Consider the following 14916-nt stretch of genomic DNA (forward strand, 5'->3'; position numbering starts at 1 on the left):
TTCTGCAGTGGTTCGTTGTGGTAGGACAGTTCGACCCCTCTTAACCTTCTAATCTTGGCCCAGTCGACAATCGCATATTATGCAAATCTGCTGTGGATACAAGTTCTTTTTACTGCATGCAATTTTTAAACCACCAGCCAAAAAATCATCTTCCGCTGTGATTGTTGATTACACATTTATACAAAATTAATATATTTGTTGACGACCTTGGAGCCTCTGGTTTAGTTGGTTATTAGATATTAAAAAGTACTGGAGGAAACTCTTGTTGGGGATAGACAAATAGTACTCTCACTCACTCTCACCTCCAACCTCACCTCAGATTCATGAGTCTTCTTCTTCAGTCGTCGGCTCTGCTGTTTTATTTCTTTGCATGGAAATTACATCGTCGTTCACATAATGCAGCATCCGTGCTAGGCTGACCCGACCCGCTGAGCAAATAGATGAATCCGGCTCTCTGTACTTTAAATGCTTAATCCAAGAGCATAAAAGTCTTGGCATAATTTTGGCAGTCATTCATATACGAATGAATTAAATATATGTGGATTATTGTAATAATGGTATGTGGAATATGAGTATGCGTTTCAAGTTAAACAAAACCAAAAAGAATGCCAAATTGCTTTCTGCTAAAATATATGTTGCACAGGTAGTCAGTCCTCTTTTCATCTCACTTATAAAGAAAGTAATTACTTGTCAGAAATAATATAATTGAAAAGTCTAGTCTCTCAAAACCATAGCTCGAGCGTGACATTTATGTGTATTCCAGATAATGCTCGGCGACACACACCCATGACAAAACAGTTAGGTTCGCCACAGAATTACGCATTTGCATATAGACATTGGCTAACTGGAACGTTATTTGTTTCCCCTGTTTTCCTCGCTGAGCTTATCAAAACTTGTCTTGTTATCTTGTGCAATCCAATTCACAAGTCCACAAAGCAGAAATACATAGGTGGAGATGAGAAATGAGTTCTCGCTCTCCGCCGATAAGCTCCATCACAGGTAAATCTTTCATAAAAACAGTTTGTATTTGCTCAGCTCAATGGAACATCTCTGCATTCAGGGTATTGTGTAAAGCATTGGTTCATTCTCAGCCTGGGTTGGCCATTTTGGTCCAGTTTGGTTGAAGAGATATGACATATTATCAGTTTAGTATCAATCAGATGCACATTGTGTTATTTTTTAGCTGGTGAAAAGTGGCAAATTTTAATAAAATAAAATTACCTAGTTTTTTTAAGTTTGATTTTTCCAAAATTTCACGACAGGCGATACTAATCTGGAGTACTCGTTCATATCATTTTCAACGTTTGAACATTAAAATCAATTTAGGTTAATCGTATTCATAATGGTGATGGAAGCCCCACAAGTGCAACAAAAATCCGAAATTCTTAGGAAAATGAAAGAATCCCGTAACGAGGATTTGGCTCACATTCGAATCTGCGAGGAGGCAGCAAGTGACGTTGAAATGTCGTCTCAAGACGAAACTCCTCTAGAAAACCGAACTTCACCGTCCCTGCCACCGCATTTCGACCAGCAAAACATCACCGACTCCACCCTACAACAGGATTACAACAAATTCAACAAACAGATGGGCGATTCCACGATAAGTAAACAGCAAGAAGATTGCGAAATGTCTGATATTGAACAAACCGATCTTAGCTCCCAAAGATTTGGTAATGAACAAGGTGACAAAGCCACCTCTCTTTCTGAGGATGCTGATATGAATTCCGCTTCGCAACCAAAGCCGTTGATTCAGCTCAAAGATGCTGCAGAAGTGAACGTCGCCACCACGAACAATCCACGAAGGGAAGCGGAACCGGAAGCTTCAGAATCTTCGTTGGTGGGAGGAAATGGAAGTGACGTACCCCCACCGCTCCGGCCACCACCTCAGGATGGCGATGATGATGATGACAACGATAATGAAGATGATGATACAGAAACACATTCTGGTAGTAATAGTGGTGACACTGAAGGTGGTGAAAATCATTCCAATTCCGATCCCAGTTACAACGTCGCGAACATGGCTCCACATAAAGTGCCAATTTCCAACATCTCAATTGCAACACCTGCATCAGACCATTCGTCAGAGGTGGCTCACTATCATCATCCTAATCACACAGAATCTGAGCAACATCAAGAAATCAATACAATTCAGCAGCAATTATCCAAGGCTCAAGATCCGTCACACATTCTCGAAGCCAACAGCACCAATCTGCGACAACAAAGTCCTGTTGAAGGAGTGAGAACTTCGCCAACGGTCAACAATAACAACAACGTGATTAATCTGAATTACAATCATATCAATAAGACGGGAAAGCTGGTTGGCGGAGCGCATCATCCTGACAGCCTCCCAACCGTCAATTTGTCCACGTTGCAGCACCATCAGCAGCAGCAGCAACCCAGGGGGGTCATTCATTACACTACGGCCCAACACCAACAGCAGCACATGGGACCTAATCAAGACAAACGTAAGGAATTCGGGTGCTAGAGATAGTCCATGTTTTTGTTTGTTGTGTTTGTGCAAAAGACGATAAGTGGTCTTGCTTTTTGTTGAGCAGATTAGTTTGTATGTTTTGCATGGGAAGGCATGATTATGAACGATAAATGCTTTTTATCATTATCAATGCAGCTCGAAAAAATGGTGCATGGTGAGACACATGGGAAGATAAAATTGTTTTGGTGATACGAACCGTAGTATCACTATTATATTTATTATTACATTTTACTACACATGCATAGTCGTCTACTTTTGAAAATCTGCTTAGATTTTTTTAAATCGTCATACAAGTTCTGTACTATGCCGTATTTTCTATAAAATTGGACCGTTTTAAGATTTCTCAAGAGTGGGGTAAAATGCTACTTTCATTACAACTTGACATAATTTTTCATTTCTAACTGAAAGCCATCCATGTGTACAGTGAATAATTCGTCATTTGTTAGTTTTCCAAATAAATTTGGAGATTCATTCTCTCTGACGAGCCGGAACCTCGAGGAAGTCAAACATTCTAAAATACCGTCCCAGTAAACTTAGTCAAGGTCTGTTGTGTTAGTTATTAAACATTTCATTTTCATCTGCCATTAACCATCTCCGTCACAAGTGCAGCTAAAAGTAAAATTGGTGACGACGAGTAACATGAGACGAGAATAACTCCAACGACGACGTGCATATTCATGTGTGTGTATAGTAAAGGGCGAGCCTTTTAGTTCAAATTTTTGTTTGCTGTTGCATTATTATTATACTTTTACTTTTTATCTCCACCACCATCACACAAAATAGCGTTCATTCCCATTTTCCAATTATTTTCTTCAACGCTGCTGGCTGGAGCTGGACAGCTTTTTCAGCACGCAATTTGATAGGAAGAGGTTGGTCGTGTGCCGTGCTGGGACATACGTACGTAAATAGGTATGGAGGATAAAATGGATGCCAAAGTTGGGAGGGGAGTGAATAAAACAGATCAATAATAATTTCTCATGGCGAATGCACGGTTCCCTCGCTCCACGCGTTTTCTTGGTTTTCTTCTATCGTCATGAGTGAACGCAACTTTTTGAAGAAGCCATTTGTTAATTTGGTGATAAAAGCGTTGTGTGTGTGACAGCTCGAGTTTGGAGCTTGGTTTGGCATTGAAATATTGAAATGTTTGTTCACATCGTCAACTCGAAAGTCTTCTGTTTACATACGTGTCGACTCTCGGGGTTCAAAACTCTCAGAATTCATAGCCCTTTTTAATGGCTCAATAAACAATATTTGAGTAATTGGCTTTATGAGATTTTTGCCAATTTAGGAGTAATTTTATGCGTTATGTATTCATTTTAATGGTTCAGGTATTTACATTATGCATTCGGGATCTTAACCTCAGTGGTCACTTTTTGTATTACCTCGTGAATGCACGTAGTTCACTAGTTTAAATGCGAAACGAAGTCCATTTCAGTAATACTTTTTGTTGGACAATTCTACAGCTATGTATACGTTAGGTGTTCCCATATTCTCCGACGTACATAGATCAACATCATCATTTCTCATTCAAATCTCTCTGATTACTCAGCAGAAGAAGAAGTCTTACTTCAAGCCATACTGATGCATCAACAGTATGCATCCAACTAATTGACGAAATTCCACATTTGAATTCCCGAGATTCCATTGAATGTATACTTGGTGTATATGGAGGGTTAATCGTTTGATGTACTTCAAGTCGTAACCTTTGTTTCTTTTCTTATGAGAGAGAAGAGAGAGCTGTTTGTTGGGATGGCTAACTTTACACAATATGTTGGCAGTATTTGATGAGAGCACTTTATTGTGCGTGTAGCAGTGTACAGCACTTTTCCTGACTGGACTTTGAGACGACGACATGGTTAGGAGGCGAATAGAGAGAGACGACGAGACTGACGGATGAAATGGAGACAGTCTCAGCAAGAAAGAGTCACATGAATGATCAAGTTCTTGAAAAAAAACTCACCTGTTCAGTTGGAGGAGGTGAGTAGTTGATGACTTTTTTCACTCCGAGATCGTCAGCTAACATTAGAATTCCATCTTGGGCATTGGGAATGCAAAGACGTCGTCTGGTCAATTCCAATCCCATGTCCCCTTTCGCGATGAATGTGGAACATGAAATTCTTGGGCCAACTTCTTTGGTCGTGATGGAGAAAAGAATGCAGGTGAGAGATGAGAGTAGGAAGAAGTGGCGTTGGTAGTATTTAGTAGCAGTCTGCGGGACTAATTCTGCCGTCATGTTTCAAAAAACAGTTGTTATTGTTGGTTGGTTAGCGCCCACACACACTTTCGTACATAACCTGTCTTGTTTAAATTGTGGTCATTTGTGTTATGGATGTTGCTACCACGCCTATCATGTCAAACTTTTTGGGCTTCCTACTTGTAGATACTATTACTGCTTACTTTTAATCCTGTCAATCAGTATACGTACGTATTTGTCTGTACTATTCTGTATTTTTGCGTCAAATTGTATGTCGAATGGGTAACGTACATAATAAGTCTGAGTTCAAAATTTCCTAATTTTACTAGATTCAAACCCAGATGATGTTCCTACGTCCAGCTTTATCAAAAAAGAGTACGAGGATCCCATAGGCCAAAATATCAACAACGGAAATTCTTCTTCTCGTCAAATTTACCAAACTGCTTCCGTCTCAATTCACGAAGTTGGCGTGGCTCCGACTTCCATCGGAGGACATTCACAATCCCGTGAACAAAGCAACTTGAGTGTTCTTGCCTCTTTAGCCCATCAGAGTAGTAGCTCTCATCATCACAATAGCAACAATAACCACAGTCTACAACACCTATCTTATGGTACACCACCACCTCACCCCAATGAGCAAAATCGGGGAACATTGATGCATTCTTCCTTGACCGATAAAGCCATTCCGATTGCTCAAGCCATTGCGGCCGTGGGGGGAAATTACCTCAACCACTCCCCTCCGCCGTATGCAAATGGCAATTCAAACCAGAACCAGGCTAATGGGGAACACCAGTCGAGTGGTGGAAATTCTTCCTCCAACGGTGGCAACAATTACAACAATTCGTCGCCTCCACCCCCAATTCGCTATCCATACCAAACTGGGAGACAACAACAGGTAAGAACTCAATTACGTCAATCTGATCCCCCCTCGTCCCCCCGTCCGGGCTCAAAAATTCCGTTATCAATCAGAGTTAATATGAATCTGTTTGCTTTTCACACTCCATTCGAGTATCTCTCCCACTCATCCTCAGTTATCAACACATACGTTTATTTATTATGCATCATGGGATTACATGTCAAAATTATATTTTTCATCAATTTTATTTTACAACGTTTCCTTTATCTCTCAACTTTCACAACTAATGCGAATGTTTGTTTATGCTGGCCAGCAATCGCCTGAAAACTTAACAACAGATGCGATTCAGTAAATATAAAGCTAAAATAGGCATATTATAATATTATGCAGTTATGATGACGGTTATGATTTGTATCGCATCATCGGATGCGGTGCCCAGCGTATTATCGGACTCTTGAGTTTCCATATTAAGCCAATTGACAAAAAAATATCCTTGGTTTTGTGATGGCTTTTTGCTCAACTTAAATTACAAATTTCATTCCATGTCAGTGTCAAAAGGACTGATAACAACTTTTTTACAAATTCCGTTCAAATCCATCCACAATAATTTATTCGTTGAACAAGACTCGTGAAACAATAGTTAATAAAAGTACAAAGTTAATAAAAATTGGAATCTGCATTTGCACTACTTGAATAAGTATGCTGCAAACTGGATAATAAACAGTGAATTGTCTAGTTCGACGCGTGATAGTGATGATAGATCATCTTGACAAAATAATATTGATCAAATCGGTACGTGAACTAACGAGTTTCAATTCATCATTATTGGTTACAAGTTGTGCGACGTACCTTAAATCTCTGTCAAATTTTTGTTGGAGGACGTGTTGAGTGCGGGCATATGTGCGTCTGTACATGACCACATACATATCCAATTTCCTCAATTTGGTCCACGTTGCGTAGAGTTTGAGGGAGACATAGGTGATCTAAATTTGGGATCAAAGTTATCTTTTCTATTGGCAGGAGTATGTGGGGAGTGAGGGAGGAGGACACTCAGGGCTGGAGCCATCGCCGTATAAAAGTGGTGGCGTTCCTTCGTCCGCTATCTACTACGCCAGCCGCCCAGGTGCCGGAGGAGACTCGGACCAGAACTATGCCCCATTAGGTAAGCAGAAGGCCAAGAAGGTTTTTTTTACCCCACTCATTAAATCTCAGCCTTTCTCTCATTTATTGCTCCCGATATCTGCCAACTAAAATGAACCAATGTGCCATTAGACATCAGACAGCAGACTGTAACTTTATCATCAAGAATCCTCACTTATATATTCACTCATGAGCTTGGCCATGAGCCACAACCAATAGAAGCCTAGTACATAATTGACAATGGCATTGTTTTTGAGCCGCAAGTGCGAGACTTTTGTGATGTGCACTTATATTCACAGGACTCAATCAATGGATCAAATTAATGTGAGGTTTTAAGTGGCTCACTTGGCTGCGTAGACCCACTATCAGCAATAGGCTCAAGCTTTTAGCATAACTTATACATCACTTTGAGAGAAGAAATTTATGGAGACTATGATGTTGCGTGAAAGCATTTTCCCTTTTCTCCTGAATTTCTCATTAGCTTACGACTCTGGCTAGGCTGAGATTATAAAAGTTCGGAGTGCCGTATGCAATATTTTCCAAGTAATTTGAGTAAAACATAATTATTCCGTCATTAAACTGTTCTGAGTATACGCAACATATTCCTAATTCCCAACTACTGCACAGTAAATATATGTACACACGCATTATGTGTGTATTTGAATTGCAGAAAAGACGTGGAAGCACCGACTTTTATGGTCATGTTATGCTCAATTCCATTTCCCTCTCATGCCTGCCTAAAGTTGACATTGCTCGATCCGGATATTATGTCAATAATAAGTTGGAGTAACTTTTTGGATTTTATTTTTTGTGTGTTGTGGATGTAGGGATAAGCGATAAAGATAACAGCAAGGGATACTACGGCTACGTGAGTTCTCCATCTCAAGGAAGTGGAAATTTCAACCAACATCAGCATCAACAGCAACACCAACAGTTGAATGGACCCAGTGGATACTATAATAATTCATCCGCCTCAAATGGTCGGGCTGAGGTAAATAATACAGAACACCACTTAAGTCCCTGTTCCCTTAAGTTTCCAGACGCAAGTCACCCATGCAATGTCCTCCACATTGCGTCTGTCTGTTCATTTCGAGATAATCAACTAATTACTTGTCGTAATATGTTATCGGATGTGTAATCTGGTGCTCCTTCTTGGTAGTTACATACATGTGCTCATCGTCGTCGTCGATTCAGTAGTATGCTCTACCACACATATAACTACGTATGTCAACATTTTGTCTCAAGTTACTCACTCCACACCCTGAATAAGCCTCTCCTAAGATGACGCCTCTTACACAACTACATATCACCAAACCTTGGCTGGGATATTGTGGGATTCATCTATGCATAGAATTAGAATCTCAAATATCCTGGAATACGGTGAAATAGATAATAAGCTACATGATAAATGTGTAATTCAAGGTGTCTTGAATCTTGACAAGAGGGAGGAATATCTCAATTTATTTCTCATAATTAATATTGCTAGTTTTCAAATTGTACTTCATTATTAATAATAAAACTATGTAATTCCGCTTATTTGCAAACTAGCGACACAACAGCTTATCTAAAGTACCGGATAACCAATCATTTTCTCCGCTAGTGTGCTAGTAAAAAAAACCCTAATTTGCAAAGACAAAACTAACGGAATGTCTTATCATTCCTGCATAAAAATCGTCTTGCTTTGGGATAGGATGAGTTTGTTGTTGGATGATAACTGAGAGTACAAAGATTGGAATTGTGGTAAATATTCACTGGTGTGAATTTGACCGATAAGCTTTTTATGACGTTTGTAACATCATCACACTATGGACCGCGTATGTATTTGTACCGTTTCTTCGGCATGCGATGATCTTAACTTGTTTGCACATGGAACTTATTTCTTAAGTATATTTATTTTTGCGCTTGAACTAAAAATTAAAACATTTCTCTTGGTTTGGATCTACGTTAGGTTGTAATATAAGTATTACCTGAATATCATACTTGGGTTATCTATCCTATTTATTATATGCAGTCCTTAGTTTTGTCCTCACTTTTGACAACTTGAGAAATATTTAATATTAAAACTACAACTTAAAAATAAGCGACAATTAATGATTTGAAAAATTAGGGATGGAATCACCATTCTTCAGAACATTATGGAAACGTATCACCCCCAGCACATCATAACGGAGGTCAAATGCTACCAGGGCCTCAACAGGTTCACCAAACCACGGAGCAACTCCTTGCAGCAAGTCAGTATGCTCACTTTGAAGGGTACAACGCCCAACTTGGACATTTAGGCGGTGGGGGTGGTGGACAGTGGGCCGATGATTTTGATCCTAAAGAATGCTGCAACTGGTGAGTTCGAAGGGAAATATGCTAAGCTTTTTAAAAAATTGATTTAACAATTCGCATTTAAGCAATTAATTAACTTGCAATACGAGTCAGTCAAAGGTTTAATCTCATAAAATGATTACTTATAGCGGCTCGCATGCCACACCCCTTTGGAGGAGAGATGAATCAGGTATGTCGTAATCTTCTTGCGAATTTCACCGAATATTTATACATGTTACAAATTTTATTTTCAGGACACTACCTGTGCAACGCTTGCGGATTATACACACGGACAAATGGTGTCAATCGACCTCTTAATAGAAATCAGGCTAAACGGGTGTCTGCTGCGGTGAGTCCCAAACAAATTGGTTGCTTACCCACATGGCGTAAATACTAATTTGTCAAGGGGCATTTCAAATCTTTACAAAAAATTAATTTCATGCGCACAGGGCACAAGCAGGAGACAAGGGATGAGTTGCAGGTATGTTTCTAAATAATTGATTACCTAAAAGGGACGTGGAACTGGACAATGTAGTCAAATGTAGTCAGACTACAATGAACAACCTAATAAATTTATTTGTACGTGAAACAGCAATTGCGACACGACCACGACTACGCTATGGAGAAGAAATAATCAAGGCGACCCTGTTTGTAATGCATGTGGATTGTACTTTAAGCTGCACGGGGTAAGATTCACATGATTCTACATACATACGCTACCTTTCTAAAAAGTTACAGCCAAAAAGCAAAGAAAACTCAAAGAAAAAAACATTTCGAAGTTTCCATTTTCATAGCTCAGACCTTCCTCTGAGGTTGCATGACTGCGTTCCATGTTGAGAAATTGAGATACTTTATTACACGTTTCCCAATCAAACCCCTCCGTTTTTTACCATTCTGTTCGTTTCCTTTATGGAGCGCCCAGCTCTCAGAGTTATTATTAATGTTTAGTCTGCAGACTTTCTGGCTACAAATAAGTTGCTCTGGAAAAAGTTTCTATTTCTTTCCCCATGTCCTTATCTTAACGGCCGGGTGCACTTAGCAATTCCCAATTTTTTTCCGTCTATTAGACCAGACCCCAAGTAGTCGCAAGCCAATTATTTGATGGATTCAATTTTCTTTGTGCGATCTTCTGCAAAATATGTATTGACATTCCACATGCTTTAAACACATAAACTGTACACTCCATGTGCTCGATTAATGCATGTGGTTACTCAATTATGTTTTTAATGAAACAGGTCTCTCGTCCAAAGACAATGAAAAAAGATGGAATTCAGACCAGAAAGCGTAAACCAAAGAGTCCTGCGTCTATGGGTAAGTGTTTTGCTTATACAAAAGAAAGGTAGAATTTTTATACGTTAGGAACATATAAATATAAATCGCTCGTCATCTGACTATTGCATATGATTTATTACTTTGGGCTGCCCTGAGGATGCTGATGATGATGTTTCGTTTGATGCGATCACTTGTACAAGCTTAGCCCAATTGGATTAAACTTCTTTGAGGTGTCCCATAGGCCATAAGCACGCTTCTTAAATTTGAAATAATGAATAAATATGGTTTTTGTGTGTTGTCCGAAATCTCCTTCTCCCCACTGTTCATACCTTATTCATGACGCTCTTTTCAAGGTAAATCTTGGATCCGAGATGAAATAATTGAGGCAGATTGAGACATTTAAGCACACGTATCTAATCCTAAGTTGCATTAACATTAAATTGTGTAAATTGTGCTTGTGGACGGTCATGTTGATTTGATGACTGTTTAGGAAATCAATAGTTAAAAAATTAGATACCAAGCGAACAACTCGGTCAATGTAAGAAGATGAACCGAAGGTTAGAGAATTTTCAAAATTGAGTTCAGAATGGGAAAATAGTCATAATTCGGAAGTTGTTCTTATAAATATGCACGATAAAAGTAATGAAATTAGGTAAAAACTTGCATTGTTTCTCAAGATTCGAGAAATTTAATATATATAACCAAAACGTAGTTTCAGGAGAATTCAACGCTGTTGGCAAAAATAATAATGCAAAAACTAGCCTAAAATTAAAGTAAATTACAGGTCCTGCATCTATGGCCCCGTCAATTCAACAACATCAAGTATCAAGTCCCTCAGATAAGAAACCTTTTCCAGTCATCACTTCCGCCAATGGAATCAACCACATGCTCCACTCTGCTTTAACACACCATCACCAACAATCTCCTCCGCCCCACCACACCAGTAAGTGACCCATGTGTACATTCATATCCCATGCTAAATCACTGCCTCACGTGCATTTTATTTTTAAAATTACACCATTGCTGTGTACTCAGAATCTGGAGCACTCAAATTGACAAATCACATGGGGTCTTCCGGTGGAGGGGCATTAATTGAGCAGAATTTGCGAAGTGGTGGCGGTGGTCAATCCATCATGGGCCACTCACCGCTACCAAGTATGCCAAACGGATCTTACTACGGAGCTCCAAGCAATCATGGGAATCATCACCCCCAATCTCATCCTCACTCTCACAATGACTCCCAAAACATTCAAAACGCCATGTTTGTTCGCCATATCCAAAAGTAAGTAATCCACAGTATGTGCCCACTCACCACAAAATATGTATAGTTATTAAGCCCATCTTACCAAACAAGTTTGGCTACCATCCAATAAATTGTTATGCTGATTTCACTCTTTCCTCGTCTGATTCCAGTATGGTAGGAATTGAAGGACATGGACCCACAGCCTTGAGAATTCCTGAGGGCGACGAGGGTGGACTGATGAGCAGAATTCAAGCAAATTCTGACTTGATCTCCGTTTCTGTCCAACACGAGTCTGGCCACCAGAACAATGACTAATCAGATTGCTCTCTTGCAATAGTGGGACGACAAATTTTTAATTATTTGTGTATTTTCTCTATTTCACTTAGCATAATGATCCAAAATGTACAACTTATTCTTCATAGTCCTTATTGCTAATATAATAAGTGTCGTTCTTTTGTGGTTCACAAAAGAACGTGAGTATGTTAAAGGAGATGAATGGGAGAAAATTATTTAATAGGAAAGTAGAATATTTTAAAGATGTTTACAAGCCGTCGTTATTTTCTTATCAGTCAAGTAATAACAATAAATAAAAAGTATGCATGGAACAACCAAGAGTGGTGTCCAAATATGTACAGCGAGCAGCTTGTAGATAGTTGTAAAAAATAATAATTTATTGAAATCTTGGCAGCTCAGCAGTGTGTTTCTTTTCTGCTGATGTGCAAAATTATGTTATGAGTAATAATTCAAAGTTTTTGACACCTCATCAACAACCGACGAAAACTCAACAGTGTTGCAGGAACATGTAATCAAACTTTAAAAAATTAATTAACTTGTCGGACACAGCAAGAAAGAAGAATGATATATTTTATCCCGTGTACCAGACTACTATATAAATCTATAGTTAAATTGTATCAAGTAGAGTATCATAAATATTATGACGATGTGTAAGCATGCATGTAGAAGTATGTTCGATTTTGTTGAAATATTGGTAATGATAATAATTACACATTTGTAAAAGAGTACAAATAGAGTCAAATAGACAGTTGCCTCCTATTAGAGGTAATGGGTCGTTATTCGCCAGTGCCTTCATTCCCATGTAATTATTAACCACCAACATGCTAAACTTATAATAGCTGATGTGTCGGATAAGTGTATTTCTCATGGTTAACGAGATGTGGTTCCCATACTGACTCACTGGCTGGTGGGTGGGTCGTCATCGTCGTTTATGGCTGTTGTGACTTTTCCCTTTGTGTGATGCTCTATGTGGTCACTAAATTACATTCAAATGTTAATGGAAGGGTCGTTTATGCATTTGTAAACATGATACGTGCTTCACACTCCAGGGACTCAGTTTGTAATAAACATTTTGTTGGTATCTGGTTTGATTGTGTTTGGTCTTGCATCCCCAATTTCATTCCTCTGCAGACATTATGCATAATACGCATGTACTTGCAACCCACAAATATTTGCTTCCCATTTTGCATCATTGTAAGAATCTAACAAAAAGGGTCACCCAATTTATGCATAATTCATAATTTGTTTCAGCCATTAGCAAAAAAACTGATATTTACTGAAAATATTTAACTGCCGAAACTGATACGGTTTACGGTCCATTGATTGTGAGTAACAGTTGACGGTGCATTAATTAATTGTGACGGTGCATGACTACGGCGAGGCACAGTACCGAAATGCCTAGTCTAGAAGTTTTGCAATATAAATGAGGGTGCCTAATATAAATAGGTACACAATTCGTCCTATTCTCTTTACTTTGTTTATACAATGCAACCCAATTTGTATCATCTTATCCTGCTTTTCACACTTTTAAATAAATAAAAAATGGTTCACAAATTATGAAAACTAAAAGTTATCAAATCACAGTTTGATATTGCAAAGATTAGTTAAGACAAAACTTGGTAATTTGGAGACGAGGTTTATGAAGGTGTGATGCTGTAAAATACTTTAATCATATCTTCCTCAGAAGTAATTGAATAGCTGCAGATACCGACACCAAGATTGACATTGGAATGCCTTCAACACAACGCAACATTAGTGAAAATCGCAAGACAAGGCTGGGGATTCCAAAAATGTACACATATTCTTTATTACCCACCTGCGCTCCCACCAACAATTGCTCACCTTATTAATGTCCATAGTCCATTGTATGCATGTAGAAGCATCGTAGTTGTATGTATGCATGTACATATAATATTTGTGGCTTACAGCTTTACAGTCAAATTACTCTGTCCGTTTTAGGGTCTTGTTGATTGCAATCAGGAAAGTAATAAAGCCGTAATGATAAGAGAGTCCAGAAGATGCTTGTGTAAAATTTAAGCCTCCGACTGATGTGATAAATTGAAGAAATATACACCCAAAAAGTGCGCAGAGGAGCAGGCAAAATTTCTCAGATTGATCCCATTTCGATTACACGCTGTTTCTTCCACCAAACTTTGCCTGGCAATCAAACCTTGTTCGTTAGTATGCATTGCCACCATTTATTTATTAACGCAGCCACCACGGATGTTTTGAACTTTGAATTTTGTGATTTATTGCCAAGATTTCTACCATGCATGCTGAGGGTTAAAGTTATTACTTGAACGAGACGGGAGGGAGTTCGTTATACTTTCAGCCCATGAAAACTCTGCATAAACAGTGAATTTCCAAGATAAACCAAGAATGAGGGAAACCAACCAAAGGAAATCATATATAAGTTGGATGAGAGGCAAGCAAAAGTCTACCATGTAAAATTAATCAATTTAAAGTTAATGGTCATTTAATCTCACTTTGCATCTTCTGAACAAGGTGCTGTTATCAAAATGACTTTCTTTGTCTGGTATATCTTCAGGTCGTTCCTTTCATTGAAGGAAAACACAAAGTAAGTAAGAAACACGAGGTTTTTACCTAGCAATTTTACCTGGCATTATATTTCTTCAATACCTCCGAGATAATTTAGCAGTACGGTTTAGATCTCATCGAATTTAATTAATTAATTAACTATCTCCCATCTCAAGTTGTGCAGTCTTATCTTACTCGGAGTATGCACCAGAGTTTATCTCTCAACTCAACTTTTAAATGAGGAGAATATGGGAAAATAATAACGACTCGTGGGTTCGTTGCAACAGTTAAATTCTTAATTATAATTGAGCTGCAAAAGCACAGAGTAAGCAGAGTTCATTTATTTTATTGAATAAAAAAGCCGTATAATAATTTAATTAGACCAATTAGGACATCCTGGCTACCTGTGGGTTAGAGATCAGTGAGAGATTTCCATGCAATATCTAATTTAATTTAGTACGAGATTGTGAATATCTTTGTCAAGTTGCGTCGTAGATTTATGCTTTATTTATATTGCTACAGCTTATTATTATTGTTCCCTGTCGCTGTCTGGTTTTGAGATTAAATGGCAAATG

At 38.6% G+C, this 14916-nt stretch overlaps 1 protein-coding gene across 1 annotated transcript; it reads left to right on the forward strand.

Moving 5' to 3' along the window:
• Positions 1–28: 28 nt before the first annotated feature.
• LOC110845901 (box A-binding factor) lies at positions 29–12889 on the forward strand. Its single transcript, XM_035848982.1, has 14 exons — positions 29–999; positions 1327–2465; positions 5015–5580; positions 6562–6703; positions 7509–7672; positions 8789–9018; positions 9144–9184; positions 9249–9343; positions 9444–9475; positions 9587–9680; positions 10230–10305; positions 11051–11209; positions 11302–11548; positions 11680–12889. The coding sequence occupies exons 1-14, from the start codon at positions 956–958 to the stop codon at positions 11822–11824; spliced, it is 3174 nt and encodes a 1057-aa protein (XP_035704875.1). The 5' UTR covers positions 29–955; the 3' UTR covers positions 11825–12889.
• The last annotated feature ends 2027 nt before the right edge of the window (positions 12890–14916 follow it).

This window comes from Folsomia candida, unplaced genomic scaffold, assembly GCF_002217175.1.
Source record: "Folsomia candida strain VU population unplaced genomic scaffold, ASM221717v1 Fcan01_Sc003, whole genome shotgun sequence".
NCBI classification, from domain to species: Eukaryota; Metazoa; Arthropoda; class Collembola; order Entomobryomorpha; family Isotomidae; genus Folsomia; species Folsomia candida.

What these genes read in the sequence shown, in the direction of transcription:
- LOC110845901 (XM_035848982.1), top strand. Translation starts at nt 956, where the DNA reads ATGAGAAATGAGTTCTCGCTCTCCGCCGATAAGCTCCATCACAG. An exon ending in CCAGAACTATGCCCCATTAG is followed by an intron (nt 6,704 to 7,508) that starts GTAAGCAGAAGG and finishes TTGTGGATGTAG; the next exon opens with GGATAAGCGATAAAGATAAC. An exon ending in TTTGTTCGCCATATCCAAAA is followed by an intron (nt 11,549 to 11,679) that starts GTAAGTAATCCA and finishes GTCTGATTCCAG; the next exon opens with TATGGTAGGAATTGAAGGAC.